Source organism: Spea bombifrons, chromosome 1, assembly GCF_027358695.1.
Source record: "Spea bombifrons isolate aSpeBom1 chromosome 1, aSpeBom1.2.pri, whole genome shotgun sequence".
Taxonomy (NCBI): domain Eukaryota; kingdom Metazoa; phylum Chordata; class Amphibia; order Anura; family Pelobatidae; genus Spea; species Spea bombifrons.
The window spans coordinates 53024475-53041952 of record NC_071087.1 but is presented as its reverse complement, the minus strand read 5'-3'; the positions used below and the strand labels follow the sequence as shown (position 1 = coordinate 53041952).

At 39.7% G+C, this 17478-nt stretch overlaps 1 protein-coding gene across 2 annotated transcripts in view; it reads left to right on the top strand.

Annotated features, from left to right (window-relative positions):
• Positions 1 to 17478, top strand: part of USO1 (USO1 vesicle transport factor) — a 28590-nt gene that overhangs the window by 3512 nt on the left and 7600 nt on the right. The window contains exons 2-16 of one of the 2 annotated variants that reach the window (XM_053461604.1): positions 965 to 1051; positions 1205 to 1269; positions 1683 to 1756; positions 4555 to 4655; positions 7790 to 7892; positions 8501 to 8556; positions 9540 to 9660; positions 10426 to 10604; positions 10740 to 10880; positions 11143 to 11231; positions 11575 to 11729; positions 11985 to 12190; positions 12610 to 12630; positions 15859 to 15969; positions 16415 to 16533. In XM_053461604.1, coding sequence (XP_053317579.1) covers positions 965 to 1051; positions 1205 to 1269; positions 1683 to 1756; positions 4555 to 4655; positions 7790 to 7892; positions 8501 to 8556; positions 9540 to 9660; positions 10426 to 10604; positions 10740 to 10880; positions 11143 to 11231; positions 11575 to 11729; positions 11985 to 12190; positions 12610 to 12630; positions 15859 to 15969; positions 16415 to 16533 — 1628 coding nt within the window. The remainder of the gene's footprint in view (positions 1 to 964; positions 1052 to 1204; positions 1270 to 1682; positions 1757 to 4554; positions 4656 to 7789; positions 7893 to 8500; positions 8557 to 9539; positions 9661 to 10425; positions 10605 to 10739; positions 10881 to 11142; positions 11232 to 11574; positions 11730 to 11984; positions 12191 to 12609; positions 12631 to 15858; positions 15970 to 16414; positions 16534 to 17478) is intronic. The other variant, XM_053461605.1, reaches the window with a different exon arrangement.

The window sequence follows — 17478 nt, the reverse complement described above, 5'->3', positions numbered from 1 at the left end:
GACATTTTATTACTGTTAAGAGATACACGGAGACCAGTTTCTCCACCACCTTTCTCCACCTTCTCCAACAACATCCTGTCTCCTCAGTAAAGTTGTCTTCGATGGCAAAAGGGCTTTAAGAGGACATTCTAGCCATCATGTGCCCTTTGATGCATACGATAGCTGAGAGGCCCCTTTAAATCTTTGCTCTGTCCCTTTTGCAAATGCACGGGTGGTTATGTGGTTTCCTGCCTCTAATGGTTTTGCCCCTTGAGCCATACCCCCAGGTACTTTCTGTGCACATTGTGCAATCAGTCAGTTACTTACAGTGGTAAGGGACCCGATCTCTATAGACCCCAAAAGACACTCCTGCATCACAGGGATGCCTTAACGGACTTAGAGCGCTGCTACATTCGATCTGCTAACTCAGGACGAGACTAGGCGGTCAGATTTGACGGCCTGATCTTGGTTCACCAGCAGGGATTTAACCCTGCCGGTGCCAAAATCCCATGACGTAGGGAATACATCCTTGGTCCTCTAGGACCATTTTTTGTGACCTATCCTCTGTCACCGGTCTTTAAGGGATTAATAAACTTGTACTGTATAGGAATATAACATGTTTACAGGGCCATACTGGTAGCCCCAATTCCTACATTTTTGTGCTATAGGAATATATCTTGCAGAAATCTAAAACTTCCATGCAGCTAGTAAGTTAACAGTCAAAATCTCCCTTGCTCATCAATCCCTTTGCGTGTCTGTCTGAGTGTGTCTGTCTGTCTGAGTGTGTCTGTCTGTCTGAGTGTGTCTGTCTGTCTGAGTGTGTCTGTCTGTCTGAGTGTGTCTGTCTGTCTGAGTGTGTCTGTCTGTCTGAGTGTGTCTGTCTGTCTGAGTGTGTCTGTCTGTCTGAGTGTGTCTAGATTATTTATATTTAGATAGATATATATTCTGTTTATTAATATGCATACATTTTCCTTGTCTTTTCCAGATCCAGAAGTTATGTGACAGAGTAGCTTCATCAACTTTACTTGATGACAGAAGAGATGCAGTACGGGCTCTGAAGTCTCTGTCAAAGGTTTCTGTCCTTTTAAACATTAAATGTACCTATAATTGCCTTACCTGGAAGATCCCAGCCTTAATCTCTGTAGTGTCTAATGAAGTGTTCCGTTCTTTTCCACATTTTATTATGGTCCAAATTTAGTTTGTGTTATGTGTTTATCACCAACAGAAATATCGCCTTGAAGTGGGAACGCAAGCTATGGACCATCTCCTGAATGTCTTGCAGACTGACCGGTAAGATCTCACCAGTGGAATAATTGAGCATTAGGTAAATTAGGTTGAATATGTACGTAGCGGATTCTTATTTTTAGCTCTTGGTGTCATGGAAGGAAAAGAGTATGTATAGCCTGTGGTTCCAATGTAAGATGATGGTGGCGTTACTCAAAAAATTGTTACACGGGGATGATGCAGCATAAAATCTGCAATATTTCTGTAATTGGGCTGGATTTAGAACTGTGCAATTCATACTTTTAAGTTACATTGAAATCACATTTGCATTTGTTTGCTTCATTTAGGAACTAAGTTCATCTAGGCAAGAAGAGGGGACCCACTTTGCAGAGCCCATTTAATATCAGGAGTCGCCTTTAAGTTTTAAGCACCTTAGACTGACAACATCTGTTAAAATATAACATTTTTTATTTTTTCAGCTCTGATTCAGAAATTATTGGCTTTGCTCTGGATACTCTGTATAATATAATTTCAAATGACGCAGAGGAGACTGGTAAGCTACTTATCATCTACTTGTAAATGCCTCAAGTCACACCTTTAATCTCCACCCCATTTAACATACACGGAAATTTACGGAAGTGCTTATTACTCACCTAATTTCAACTGGAATTGTATGGCGCTATATAAAACAATACATAATATTAATAACTATATCCCTTACAATGTGCAGCTAACAGAAAGTGCCTGTCACATAACCAGAAAATCCAGCGCTTGTCCATTTTATCTCAGATAGTTACACCTTTTGGTTATCTGGAACATTAGATGTTCTGTACAAACTGGCAAAGGTGGAATGATGAGCAGGCACATTCAGTTGGTTGCTATGGTAATTGCACTAGTTTTACCACATTGCACCTGAATTTATATCCAGCACTCATTGTTCTGTTAAGGATTGTTTACTGTAACAAAGAATATCCTTTCTGTCATCTTTTTACTCATTTTATTCTATTCTGTAATCTATATGATCTTAAACAACTTGTTCATATGCATACATTGTCTTACAAAACACCCATTTTCTGATGCTACGTTGAATTGTCACTCTGCATGTTTTCTTTTGCTTTAAAAACATTAATGTGACCTTATAACAGCTGATATTCAGTTTTCAAAGGAAAAAAATAAGAAAGTATGTTGCTTGCGTAACCAATGAAGTGTTTACAAAGATAAGGAAATTGCCCCAACAAGGGCGGAATTATTGTTCTCCCCTTGGAAACCTTTAACCCTTAGAATGACCTGATGTCAGCTGACCATCATGGGGAAAAATCCCACACATGTAAAAATAAAATACCCCAAAAAGAACACACAAAAGACCTGTGCGCGTGTATGTAATATATATGGAAAAACCTACAAAATGTAGATCTCTTCCCTTTACATATGTACAAATAAATATGCAACTCTAGAGGAAAGGCTTTATAAACAGCCAAATGTTTCAAGGCACAGCTCTGATTTATACCCGAGCTTCCGACTTTTCTATGTAATTTTTTTCTGCTCTAAAACTTGATGTAGCTAATATGGAGGGTTTCACAGATTAACCCTTTACTTTTGTTGTGATTATTATTACAGAATAAGTCTTCAGTTACATAGTTCTGTGAATTCGTTTTGAAGTACCCTCTGGTTACTCTGTACCTCCTTATTTTTTTCACCCCGTGCCCCCCCCCAACCTCATACACGCAGTGTGCCGATTCCGTTCATGGAGCCTCCTTCCAAGAGAGAAAGGTGACCTGCCGAGCCTTGAGCACAGCATTGCTTCTGGCAGGCGGACAGGCTGCTTCTGTCGGCTCCTGGCATCACGCGCATGCATCAGATCTGTCTCCTAACCCACCAATTTTTCCTAAGTTCTTATCTTTGCAACGTTTTGGTCGATCTTGACGCAAATGCGTGCCGTAACATCAAATGCAGCGATTCCAGTCAAAGTATTGCTTTGCAGGAAAACCAAAATGGCTTATTAATTGTTTCAAGTGCATTTATTACCCTGGGTAAACACCTAACGGAGTGTAGCCGATTGCATGCGGTCATGTATGTAAATAAAATGGCACCAGATCTCGTGTTGGGATGCGAAAGAGTATGTCCTGCAGTTGGCTTTCTTGTGTTTCTGTGAACTTATTGTCTCCTTTTCTTTCTTTCCTGTCTACTTTTTGCAGCAGAATCTGAAGGTAAAGAGATGTTCATCCTTTTGTTTGTGTGTGTGTTGCGCTTTGAACTGTCGCTCACCCGCTTCTGGTGGCGCTGTATCACTTCTTTCCTTTGCGGTTCCAAATATATCACTTAATCTCATAAAGATTAATGCTTTACTGAATTTGTCAAATCTTATAATAGTCAAAATGTTTTGGTTTTTCCCCCCAGTTGTTGGGCTGTAGCGGCAATGGCTACTAAAAAATAGACACCTTTTTCATGGCTTTTTAGCTGTTTTGGCTATGTTTATTCGGGGCCTTATGGGTATATCTCTTTCCTGGCTTCTGCCTATTTGGCTTCCAAACCCTGTGTAGATTTCACCCTTTTTAATTAGTTATATTTTCATCTTAAAGCAATTACTTATGAATGTTTTTGAAAGCCTATTCCGGTAGTATGGTAACTTTTTCACAATGATATCAGCAAATAGTATCACTCATTTATTTTTACTTTTGTTTTGCTGTTTTTTATAAATTTTCCCAAAGAAGTTCAAGCCAATGAAGGTTTTGTAGCCTAGACCTATGGAACATACTGTATATTGTCTCGGCCTGTTTCTTTTGGAACTGCCATTCGTGAGGCAGGCCTCGGTTTAATTTCCCGACTTTGCTTTTAAAATTTATAATCACTTCCATATGATTGCTTTCATTTTAATGAGTTGAGGTATTATAGTTTAGTTTCTAGTTATGTGTTTTGCTGTTCCCTGAGGGATATTGTGTGTGGGACATACGCAAACGTGTGTGACAGGACAAATAGTATTGCTGGCAATGCTGGGAACTATTGGCTCATATGTTTAATGTACTATAGAATGTTTCCAGGTTTTGGCTACATGTATCTCTTGGATTAATACACTTTAGTACACTGTTCAGTTGCAGGTAACGTCAGATGGAGCGGCTGAATGAGAGATATAGCTGAAATTAATATTAGGGGCACTGGCTTGGTAATTATTCTTGGTAATTACACTGCGGTAAACCAGTAAACAGCAGATTGAAGTGATCTGGTCAATTGGCCCACATCATTGTTTTCGGTGTTCCTCGGTCCCTATCGCTTATGGCTGTGTTTCTGTAATGGCAGTTTCCTCAGTGGCCAGTCTTAAAATGTGAACTTACATTTGTCAAATTTGCGTTACAGAGGAAAATCAGCAGGTACAGAGCGATGATCTGGCAGTTCAGTTTGCAGAGGTGTTCATTAAGCAGCAAGAAAATATCACGCTCCTGCTGTCTATTTTGGAGGTGAGTAGATGTTTAGTAGACACATAAGATGCATTTAGTAATTCATATAACTCCTGCTAGGCAAGTAGCAAAACACTATTTTCACATTGCCTTTGTCGGTCTGCCTTTCTTTTGTTTTCTTAATAAATTAGAAGAATAGAAATTGTGTGTACGCCTGCTATCAAATCCTTTAATGCAAACTTTGGAAAGCCTAATTACTTGCTCTGCAATCTCACCTTGTTTCATCGAGCATTTAGGGTACATCTGATGCTACTTAAATCTGGAGGGGCACTATCGAGATACTGTAAACATAAAGTTGCCACACTGATCATTTAAAACCCGATACCTGTGAATGATATACCCTGTAGACCAGTCTGACAGATGCCTGGCAGTATTTAAAGCTCAGACCATTCACACTCGTTGACTACATTGCATTTATTCTACATAATGTTGGGCAGCATTTGTTACATGTACAATCTATAGGTGAGCTTTTTATTTATTTTTTAATAATCGTGGCAACCATTAAACCAGGGCTTGACAAATTTGTTGTGAATCTAGGCACCAGCTAAAAAAAGTTAGGAGCCAGGATTTTTTTTTAAACTAATAGTTGGTTAGGAGTGATCTGATCATCATCAGCCCACTTACTAAACTCACAGCATTTTTTAATAATGTTTAAATGTTAACCCTTGCAATGCCACGAATGTGTTATGCACAATTGTGGCATTGAAGGGGTTAACGCTGCACTGTCGCTCTCATGGAGTGATCAGGCAGCAGTGGGTTGTTGGGGCTGGTCTTCACACTCATGTGGAGACCGAAGAACCCTCTCCCCCTGTCCCTGAAGCTGCCTCTGGCAGCTGGGAAGCAATTGCTGGTCTATAGACCAGCCATTGCAGGGGGGGAGTCTCTGATGACTCCTGTAGGCTTCCATGCCTACAGGAATCATCAAAGGGCTTGTGGGGGCTCGTTTTTGTTGTTGCTGGGCTTCCAGGCAGACCACCAGCAGCACAGCCGCTTACAAAACGGGAATTAACCCCTAAATGCCGCGATCGCGGCATTGAAGGGGTTAACGCTGCACTGTCGGTCTCATGGAGCGATCAGGCAGCAGGGGGTGTTGGGGATGGCCTCCACACTCCTGTGGAGACCGAAGAACCCTCTCCCCCTGTCCATGAAGCTGCCTGTGGCAGCTGGGAAGCAATTGCTGGTCTATAGACCAGCCATTGCAGGGGGGAGTCTCTCTGATGACTGCTGTAGGCTTCCATGCCTACAGGAGTCATCAAAGGGCTTGTGGGGGGGTTGTTTTTGCTGTTGCTGGCCTGCCTGGGCTTCCAGGCAGACCACCAGCAGCAGAGCCCCATACAAAATGGGAATTAACCCCTAAAATGCGGCATTGAAGGGGTTAACGCTGCCCTATTGTTCTCATGGAGCGATCAGGCAGCAGTGGGATGTTGTGTCAGGTCCCCACACTTGTGTGGGGACCCAATAAACACTGAACCTCCTTTCCTGAAGCTGCCTGTGGCAGCTGAAAACACTATTGCAGGTTTTCCTGCAATCGCGCTTTCAGCCTACAGGATCACTCCGTGGGAGTGATCTCAGGCTCGGGGGCGGGCTCTGAGTGGCTGTGCTGTCTGCCCAGACTCCTGGGCAGACAGCAGCAGCAGTGCCCCTGCAGGGTGACGCGGGGGCATTTTTTTGTGGATGTAAGAGGCTGACAAACTCCTAGGCGCCAGGACAAAATTCTGAGTCGACCTAGCGTCTGGGATTTGTTGAGCCCTGCATTAAACCTCTTAAACTTACAAGGCCATCAGATGACTGAACCAGCCATTTAGCTTTAACTCATTTTATACTTGCTCCAGTGGGGCTGTGCAACTACTAGAATGAATATGCTTACTCAGACCCTCTAATTTATTATGTACAAATTGCCAAAAAAATGTAAGCATTATCAACAGCATTAATGTCAACCTGCCTGCGATTTTGATTGCCCCTCCCCCCTTGCCTCGAAGATTTACGAAAAGCTGGATATTGCTTGATTTATGCAGTGAGCTTGGTTGATCATTAATTTCCTTTTATTGATTTTGTTCTATTTTCCTGATTTGTACTCTAAAAACAAGTTTGAAAAGAAAAATAAAGGTGGCCAGATTAATCCTGCTAAATATTTATTTTGTGAGCACAGCAATAAAAACTTATATGGACCTTTTTACAAACATGGTTTCATTTTTATTAAATTTTTTTACACCTAGCCTTGGGAATATTATGAGAGTATGTGAATAGCATATCAAAGAAAAAAAACTATGTACGGTAATCCTTGATATTATAACCATTTTTGAAATGGCTTTCCTAGTAAAAGCATCTTTCTGTTTACATAAGTATCTCAAATTATTATTTATTGTTTCACATAGTAACACCATATTCCACTTTTCACACAGTTGCCAGTTGCCAGTGTTGGTTGTATAGCTGTATTTGTATGTTTTCTAGCTCCATTATCTTAGCTCAGTCTACTAGACGAACCCCTTTACTCCATGTCCTACTGCCTTTTTGGTAATCAACACAATGGCTCAGTCTCAACCACCCTCAATACTCAAGCAAGAAGTATCGAGCCCACACTGCTTAATGGGTGTAAAGACTTTGGAGAACTCTCACTAACTAAACTATACATAATACTGGGCCAGCCAAGTTCTTCCTGCACCAAAAGCTTCCTGGATATGGGCCTTCATTATGTATAGTGAAGCCAAGTTATTTGAAACCACACCTCTCCCTTTGGTAAAAAGACCCTTTGACTAATGAAAGTCTGTGGAGGAATGGACTTTTTTTGGCATTGCAATAATGGGTTGACCCAACAAGTGTGGCTTTTGAGTAGTGAAAGTCATCCAAAATATCATGACAACAAGAGTCTACAAGCTTATTGGAAAAAAATCAAGTAAAACCAAGTTTCCGTCAGTGCTTACCCATATTACTGGAAAAAGCACTGTATTTAAAGATCAATGAGATTTCTTTTTCCGTGACATCCATTATGAATTGCCTTACAGAGATGTACACATCTAAAATATTAATACATCTTCCTCGTGGGATGGACATTTCGTAACTGTTTAAATTGCAGTTAATTTTTTTTGGTGTGGGGGGTGAATTTCTGCCTAACCTTGCTGCTCTTTTGCTTACAGGAGTTCGACTTTCATGTTCGCTGGCCTGGAGTGAAACTACTGACCGCTCTTCTGAAACACCAGGGTCCCCAAGTTCAGCAAATTGTATTAGTTAGTCCGATGGGTAAGCTTCATGTTTCAGAATATTTCTCAGCATAGGTTTAGCAGTATCAATTGTAAATAATAAATATTTCGATTTTATCATTCCAAAGATGTTTAGGGCATATTCCTTTGCCTTTTCTGTATGATGTTATCCTAAGAAAAAAAACACTATATTGGCAGTCAACATCCATGTAATATAATAGATACTTGGGTAAAGTAACCCTAATTTCCATTTGCACAAAAGGGATTTTTAGGATCACATTATTAATATTTATCCCAACAACATTAAGGTATTTACTTACTTTGAATAAAGGTTTGGTGAACCTGGGATTTCTGGTATTTTTTTTTTCCTCCTAGTGGCCTATCATGGGTACATACCTGCGTTAGTTGTGATAAACTTTTAATAACCCTGTTTGTCTTAAATAAAAAGTGTCTTATAAAGTCAAGAATGTTCTTTTTTTTCATCATAATATTTTTCTAGTGCTTGAGCGAGGGAGGCTTTTTGTAGTTTTTACCATTGTTTTATGAGTTTTTGCTTTAAATGTTGAGTTTGGAAAATAAATATATATGTACATATACATACAGATGCTATATGATGGTTTATTAGCAAAGATCGGTTTTCTTTTCCAGGTGTTTCAAGACTGATGGATTTGCTTGATGACTCTAGAGAGGTCATTCGAAATGACGTAAGTAATTTATGTGCCTTAAAACATCAAAGAAAATATGCTATCCTCTGCTTTGGGTGTATATATTTTTTTATTGTGTGTTCTGTTAAGAAATAGAAGGTATGTATTAGCTAAACCCTTGGATACGTTGACCTTCTAGTAACCTTTGTAAAAGTTCATTACCTGTATCTTGTTTTGATATATATTATTTTTTTTTTTATTTCCGTTTGAAAGACTTGGTAAAGCCACTTTGCTCCTGTCCCTTGGACATAATAGCCAGACTAGTGGAGAATCCATTGTGTTGCGAGGGACACCTCTTTAGGTTTAGCCAAGGTTTATCAGTAATGCAAAACTCATTACTGCCCCTTCAATAAGCTATCGTCAGACATTACCCATGTCAGCAGTTTATTATGATGGTATTTGATGTTGAGGAAAAAGCTGTTAGTGCTCTGCTTGGTGGATTTGCTGGAACATGATACAGGAATCTGAACCGTTTCATTCTTGCGCTTCATATCCCTTGAATATATGGATTGTAAGAAGCCCTGCTAAAGGTGTTCGGGCTATATAAATAAAAGATAATAATTACAGATATTAGTGGCACGGTTTAATCCACTTACAGGAAAATACATTACAAACTTAACGTGTGGCTCCAACAACTGCTAGCGATTAGTTAGAAACTGATTTAAATTAATCTTGTAAGTGCCTCTCTCTTCAGGTTTAGAGCTTCCTCATCTCCGAGTTTCTCATGGTGGTTTGCCTGTAGATGACCATGTATCTTTCAATGTTTAATGACCCTAACAAGGCTCATTCACGCCCTTCTGTTGCACTGAAACAAGAATGTTAAAGTTATGGTTCGCTATGGCTGATTCTGTCGACAGTATATGTCTTTGTAAACATCACACCACAATTTGTTACAGTAGAACACACATAGCTTTTTAACTGACAAACGCCCCTTTGTAAAATAAATAAAAATAACAATGGCGTCTTTCCTTCTTATTTTATAGGGACTTTTATTGCTACAGCAATTGACAAAAAGTAATGCTGCTATTCAGAAGATAGTCGCATTTGAAAATGCCTTTGAGAGACTTCTCGACATAATCACCGAAGAAGGAAACAGTGATGGGGGTATGCTGTGATGTGTTCCTGTTTTTTGGCAATATCAATGTTTTACTCAGGAGACATGATATCAAGATCAAACCCCCCCCATATTTGTACAGGACACATTTTGGGAACTTGTATGCTTGTGCGTTTTGTATACTTGACATTTTCTCAGGCACATTAATTTTTTGTTTTCCAGAAAACATTTAACAAAGTTTTCTAACGGTTACACATTTAGGGTGTATGGTAAGATGTATGCCACAAATAATAAGACGTAATCTGAGAAGGTTTTTTCTTTTTCTTGTTCCATAACAGACTTAATGCCCAGGAATCAGGGAATTAGAATATTTCTCTCCTTCCTTTAAAGCATCAAATTTATTTTGGCCTTTTCCTGTCCGCTGATAGCCGTATGCTTATGCCATTCGTGTATAAATAACCAATTTCTACCACCAGCACTTCTGTTGGAAGCCTATTCTATTTATGTGTAACTTTACAATACAACTAAACGAGCTGGGGCGAACTGGATCTGTGCTTGGATGATGGCTTTAGCCCTTCAGGCCACTGCTGATTGTCTGAGCCCACATAGCCCTGTCCTCTAAACACTCATTTTTCTTCATGTAAATCTCCTGTATCAAATTGCAATTTCTGTTACTGTTCCAGGGTTGAAGATTGACCATTTTGTTTCTTATAACGACGATAAGTGACGTGACCTCTGTTTAGTTCAGTTGTTTGTTTCTTAAGCTTGTCATATATTTTTATTTTACGATAGTTTCATGTACTTTATTATTACAGGTATTGTGGTAGAGGATTGTCTTTTGTTGCTGCAAAACCTCTTGAAATATAACAACTCCAACCAGAACTTTTTCAAAGAAGGTTCATACATCCAGCGCATGAAACCATGGTTTGAAGTAGGAGATGATAATTCGGGTTGGTCTGCTCAAAAAGTAACAAATCTCCATTTGATGCTTCAGGTATATGTCACTTTGCGTAATGGAGGCTCTAATATATGATCACAATATGAGTTCTTCCAGTTAATATTTTTGGGGTCTGATGCCAACACAGAATCCTACGTAAATGTGTGACCTCTTACTCTGTTTTGTCTACAGCTTGTCAGAGTGCTGGTGTCCCCAGTTAACCCACCTGGTGCCACCAGTAGCTGCCAAAAGTCTATGTTCCAATGTGGCTTGCTGCAGCAGCTCTGTATAATCTTAATGGCAACTGGGGTTCCCGCTGACATTCTAACAGAGGTAAGCAAACACAGGTTTATTTGGTCTTTTTTTTTATTTATTATGATGTTGCAGTATATTACAATTGTTTACGGTCTAATAATGTCTGTTACAGTGACGTATTTTAATCTGGGTTGGTGAGAAACCTCCATAGCTTCTAATTTAGCATTTTTATATGTATGCTTTTTATATGTTTGTGTAAGAAGTAAAAGCCCTAACCATTTGTCTTCTTAGTTTGGATACAAAATGTATTGATATTATTTTGCTTTTCTTACCCATTCAGACTATAAACACAGTGTCTGAAGTTATCAGAGGCAGTCAAATTAACCAGGACTACTTTGCTTCTGTAAATGCTCCATCGAATCCTCCAAGGTAGTGACAAAAATATGTAAAAATGGACAGTGTTATCACAAAAATCTGTGTGTGTGTATATATCTGTTTGCCTATATGTGCAAGCACCAGGGGCCTGTTAGTCAGGGGCTATTTCTGGGGCTTTATTATTAGTGCTATTTTGATTTCTTTGGGTATTTTAAAAATAAAGAAATGTGCATTTAAAAAAAAATAAAAAAAATTGCCATCATGCTCCTAAATTGTAAGTACATTTATCTCCTGCTGGTGTTTATATGGCTCTACTTGCTTTGTTTTTGTTTTAATATATATATATATATATATATGTGTTACACTAAATGTATGCTTTTTGTCTTTTTCCATTCAGACCAGCAATTGTAGTGCTTTTGATGTCCATGGTGAATGAAAGGCAGCCGTTTGTCTTAAGATGTGCGGTTCTGTACTGTTTCCAGTGCTTCCTTTACAAGAATCAGAAGGGTCAAGGAGAAATTGTGTCAACACTGCTTCCTTCAACTATTGATGGTAATGGTTCTCACTCGCTCCTCCTAACCTTATTCTGGTATCACAGGTCACAGCATCTGAAGAATATCAAATGGAAGACTCAAAGAACACCCCTAAACATGACCATCATCAGAGCACACACAATAGGATAAAATAAGATATTTTGTTTAAGGGGTGCGTTTTGAGTCTTCTTGACTAAACTTAAATTTAGCATCACTTGAATGCACTTGAACCATCTGTTTAACATGGTTCCTATCATTCTTTTTTTCTTTTTAGCCACCTCATTGTCAGCTGGACAGCTTCTCTGTGGAGGTCTCTTTTCCACAGACTCTCTTTCCAATTGGTGCGCTGCAGTCTCTCTAGCTCACGCGCTGCTTGAAAACTCTACTCAGAAGGAGCAGTTGCTCCGAGTGCAGCTTGCAACAAGTATTGGGAACCCGCCAGTCTCCTTGTTGCAACAGTGTACCAACATCCTCTCGCAGGTAAGTAAAATAATGAAGACACATACCAGAAGATTCACAAATCAAAGTATTAGTGTGTAGGCACAGTGTCCCGATTTTCCACAGTAAACTCATAAAATGAAGGTATAGAGTAACTTCATATTAATTGGAATATTAAACCTGATCCAATTAACAGAACTTTTAATATTTGTGTTAAGCCATGCTATTGGTTTGGTTAGAGCTTCACAATGCCTTCATTGTTGGATAAAAATGAGGATCAGGTGGCCACTGGGGAACAAAACTACAGGGCTAGCAAAATTCACCTAAGATCTGAAGAAATCTCCATGTTTCACTCTGACTTTTCAGTAAAGTTGGTCCAGCCTCTCTGCCTAGTTTCACATGCATGGATTAGATAAATCTCCAGAATGCATCAAACATTGAACTTGTAATATAATTTACAGGGGGATAAGATCAACAGACGGGTATGTATATGTTGGCAAAGCTTCCGACAGCTGCTTGTCCTATGATACTTGCTTCGGTTGATGTGGGTCTGTTAAATAACAGCTTTGATGTGTTTCTACTCACGAGTTTTCCTCTTGTATTACGGTGTTAACCATTCTCTTGCTTTTGACAAGCAACACAGTTTTCTCTTTTCTTTTTATTTTTCACGGTGTCATCACCTCCACCATCCTTACAGCTGTTAACACGCTGTGCCTTCATTTAAAAGTAGTGGGGGAGGCACTGGGCTTTTATTTAAGGCTGCAGTTTGGACGGACACAGTGGACCTTCTTTAGAGTTGCTTGAAGCTGCATAGTGGTCTCTAGTAGTTTTGTCATCTATTTATTTATTTCAAAAATGTGTCAAGGAAACCTCAAGACTAGTCTCATGCCTCCACCACTGTTCTTTAAATGGTGTTTCGGTTTAGGGGCAAAGGTTTAATAACGGAAGCTTTTAGTTTCTGCCGAGCAGCACATGTACCTCTCACACTTCTTGCGTGTCTAGCTTCATCAACATAAAATACTTTTAATGTATTTCTATTTCATTAAATGTTAAATTATACTTTATATCCAAGCAATTGGTTACCTGATTTAAAGATGCATTCTCCGTAGGTCTCATTTTTACTATAATAACACAGTTTCTGCCATCTCAGGCTCTAAGGAACCCAAGACTAACTGCATCTTTAAAGCAGAAGTTATTTCATTATTAATTTATTTTTATCAGTCTTCAACTTTTTAATATAAACCTCTGTCCTACATTAAAAAATTCTCTCCACAGTTTCTATACTTAATACCTGCCTGACCAATATCACCCTAACCTCGATTCTGAAACGCTCACCATCTATTTGCCCAATTTTACTTTTTGCCCATTTACTGGCATTGGTCCTCTTTTGTTCTTTTCTAGTGTTCTTGGTAACTCTCTGATATAGTTAACACGTTATCAGTCTACCACATCTCTTGACTACTATGACACCTGTCCAGAGCCGGCCTTAGGCGTTGTGGCGCCCTGTGCGGACTACTCCTCTGGCGCCCCCCCTCACTACCCCCCCTCTCTGCCCCTTCAAACTACCCGCCCTCTCTGCCCCTTTAAACTACCCCCCCCCCCTCAAACTACCCCTCCCCTCTACCCCTTCAAACTACCCCTCCCCTCTGCCCCTTCAAACTACCCCCCCCTCTGCCCCTTCAAACTACCCGCCCCTCTGCCCCTTCAAACTACCCCCCCCCTCTGCCCCTTCAAACTACCCCCCCCCCACTTACCTTGTTGCCGGAGTCCTGCGGTAAGAGCGGGAGGCATCCGTCTTCTCGCTCTGCCGGCATTTCATGTTGAGCGCCGGTATAGTCCGGCGCTCAACATGAGATGCTGGCACCGCGACGGAGTCACGGAGAGTAAGGGGCGTCGAGCGGTTGCCGAGAACTTCACGAGCAACCGCTCGGCGCCCCTGAGCGGGACTTAGATTAAAGCATCGGTTTTTTTTAAAAAACTTTATTTAACATCAATGATGTTAAATAAAGTTTAAAAAAAAAACAAAAAAAAAACGATGCTTTAATCTAAGTCCCGGTCAGGCGCCCCTGCAACCATGGCGCCCTGTGCGGTCGCACGGGTCGCACACCCCTAAGGCCGGCCCTGCACCTGTCTGCCCTTGACTCTCCATAGGTTCACCTTGACTTTTTCTCGGTCTTACTTACCACCAAATCTAAGTTAATTTATTAAAAAAACATAAGTGACACTGCAATACATGATAATGTTTTGATCGTATTGTCAATGGGTTTCCATCACAGCATACAAATGGAAATACAGGTGTTACTTTGTGCGTAATGAATAGGAGCAGGCATTTTTTCCTTCATCATGTTACACTTTTACGTTATGTTACCTTTTGTGGAGATAAACATTGCACTTTATGTAAAACAGAAAAAAAAATATTATAAAACCATGTAATGTATTCATTTTTTATGATATGTGGTCACTCCGTAACTTTGAGTAGACCTTGTCTATGATCAGCTGACATTAAAAAGCATGTGTGTGGTTGGCTTCTATTAAATGCACACCACAAATAATAGTATTGTTTTTTATTTTTTTTTAAAGTGAGATCTCTGGGAAACGTTCAAACTAAAAGTCATTAAGAGTTTGTGTAGCGTAACCACCAATAAAGCGGTGACTACCGTGTGATACTGCTTAGGGTTCCTTAGGGTTGGTGTTAGTGGCCCCACTTAAAGTGTTGGTTGGATGGAGATCGCGGTCTACCTTTGGGTTAATACAACTTCTTTAACTATAGACTTTTAGACTATAAGGCTATTGAAGTAACATGGCATTTGTAATCCCTACAAAATATTATAGATCTGTTTTCCATTAAAACTGCAAGATGTCCTACAAAATAATATCGTTGCAGGTGTTCTCAGACATACCAGTCTGTACTTTTCATGCACCATCTAAAGAGTGAATTATCTTGAAAGGATGCAGTTTAATAGAACTAGTATTGCATGATGTAATTACCACTATGTTATTATGGAATAATTTTATTTATGAGTGAGAATTGTTTGCTGTGACACTAACAAATATGTATGTATGTAAGTTTTCCTAACTTTCCTGTGGCTTGACAAGTCTGTAAGCTTTTTGCCATATTATAGTACTACAGAATTAATATCACCAGTTTAGTGATACCTGATTCTGCAGGAGACCATAGATTCTTGCCTCAGCTATGTTGACAAGTCCTCCGAAGTGATCTTTGCAGGGTAACTTTATGTACATTGTCCGTTTTCCAGCTACCAGTGGACCCCGCTATGCTCAGTTCAGAGCATACGTTGACAAAAAAAGTCAAGCTAAGTTGAGAGAAGTTATTGAAGTAGGTCTTGCAAGCAGGTTTAGGTCATTTTATTGCATGCAGTGAATGGGATGTCATGTGGACTGTGTTGTGTATGGCTATGGTTGGACGTTTTCATCTGTTTAACCTCTGAATACATTTAGAAAGAGAAAACCTTTCACAAAGTGAAGGTTGTATAACAATTGGTTAAAACTTTCCACCTCATTGTCATAGTGATTGCTCTAGATTTAGTCCTGTGCCAACTATTACTCTTTATGAGCAATAAGCCACACGGTGTCAGATCAAACTGGAAAAACTACTGCCATGGGTGTAACACAAGAAGTACCAAACACCAACTAATCATCTGACCAGGTAACAGCAAGTTTAATTGTCTATGTCTATTTCTTTCTTCTAGGGAAGCAAGATGCAGGCAAGAGTTGGACTCTTAATGCTGCTTTGCACGTGGCTAACCAACTGCCCCATCGCCGTCACACATTTTCTTCACAATGCAGCAAATGTTCCCTTTGTATCCTTTTTCTGGTATGAATATTGACAGATCATAGTTCAGCTTCATATAAACATGGTTATGATACAGTGTCATTTCTTGCGAGAAATGTGCTTGGGTGACCTTAATACATAGAGAAGATGGCACCTTTGAACTTTCTGCATCTAACCTGCAAACTATAAGCTAAGTGGATAAACATTGAATGTGAGGTTTGTTTTATATGGGATTTGCAGATGTAAAAGTAAAATTGGAGGAAAAATTGTTTGCAAGTATTTGTTTAAGAATAAAAAGGCAAACTACCCCATCGTATGTAGCTCACAAAATTGACCTTGGGCATTGGGTCTATCGTACACTTGCTTTATAAATCGTACCCATTGTGTTCTAGAAATGCGTCATTGCTCTCTTGCCGGATTGCGTGTTGATGCTATTTGGTTGGTGCGTTTGATTTCCTTAGTGAGAGTTTCAGCTTACAGGGCAGATTTCCGAAAACCAGGGAGAAGAGGAGCATCTGGTCCAAGGCCTGTGTGCACTGCTGCTCGGCATCTGCATTTACTACAATGATAACTCACTTGAAAACAACACCAAGTAAGACCATCGCCTCCACAGTTTCTTGCTTTTTGTTGATTAAATGATGTGCGATCAGCATAATGTTCCTAAGCCAAAAACAAAATGTAGAGGGCTGGTCTTGTGGCGTTCGGACATGTTTATGTGTTTGTGTGTTTGCCTATGCAGAAGTTAATACACTCATGCCATGATAGGCAATCCTTAATGCACTGAATTCACTGCAACATTTTTATAGAGTGAAAACTAGGGACATGCAGGACCTGAATAAGCAAAAAACAAGTTTAATTCAATGTTATTTGTGGAGGGAGTGAAACATTGAGCTTACATTTGTACCAGGGTGAAACATAGAAAAAAGGTGTATATATCTTGAATGAGTCTACAACCAGAAAGTGGAGTCTTTACTTAATCAAGAGCAACTCACTGCTCCTGTGTGTAAGCGCTCTGGTGTCTGGCACTTCGCATGTCATTTACCAAGGGAGACACTAAGTCCAGAGCTCCACCGAAATCCCCTTTAACATTAACGATCGAAGGAAAGAGGTGGCCGGTTAAAATCTCATTTAATTAACACACTAAACAAGCAGGATCTGTTAACATTAAAAAAAGGAAACCTCTGTAAATGTCCCCTGTGCTCGATGTTTTCAGCGTCTTCCAAAGATACACGCATTAATTACATTTTATGTGATACAACAGGACACTAAATTCTGAAACAACTAAATAAAAACAAATAAAAGGTCATACATTGTACATACGCCGATCAGCCATAACATTATGACCATTGACGGGTGAAGTGAATATCACTGATAATCTTACATGGCGCCTGTCAGCGGGTGGGATATATTAGGCAGCAAGTGACAAAGTTGATGTGTAAGGATCTGAGTGACCCGGCTAAATTGTGATGGCTAGACTACTGGGTCATGAAGGAGTGAGATTTTCATTAAAAAGATGGGGCAAGTAGACTAAACGGGG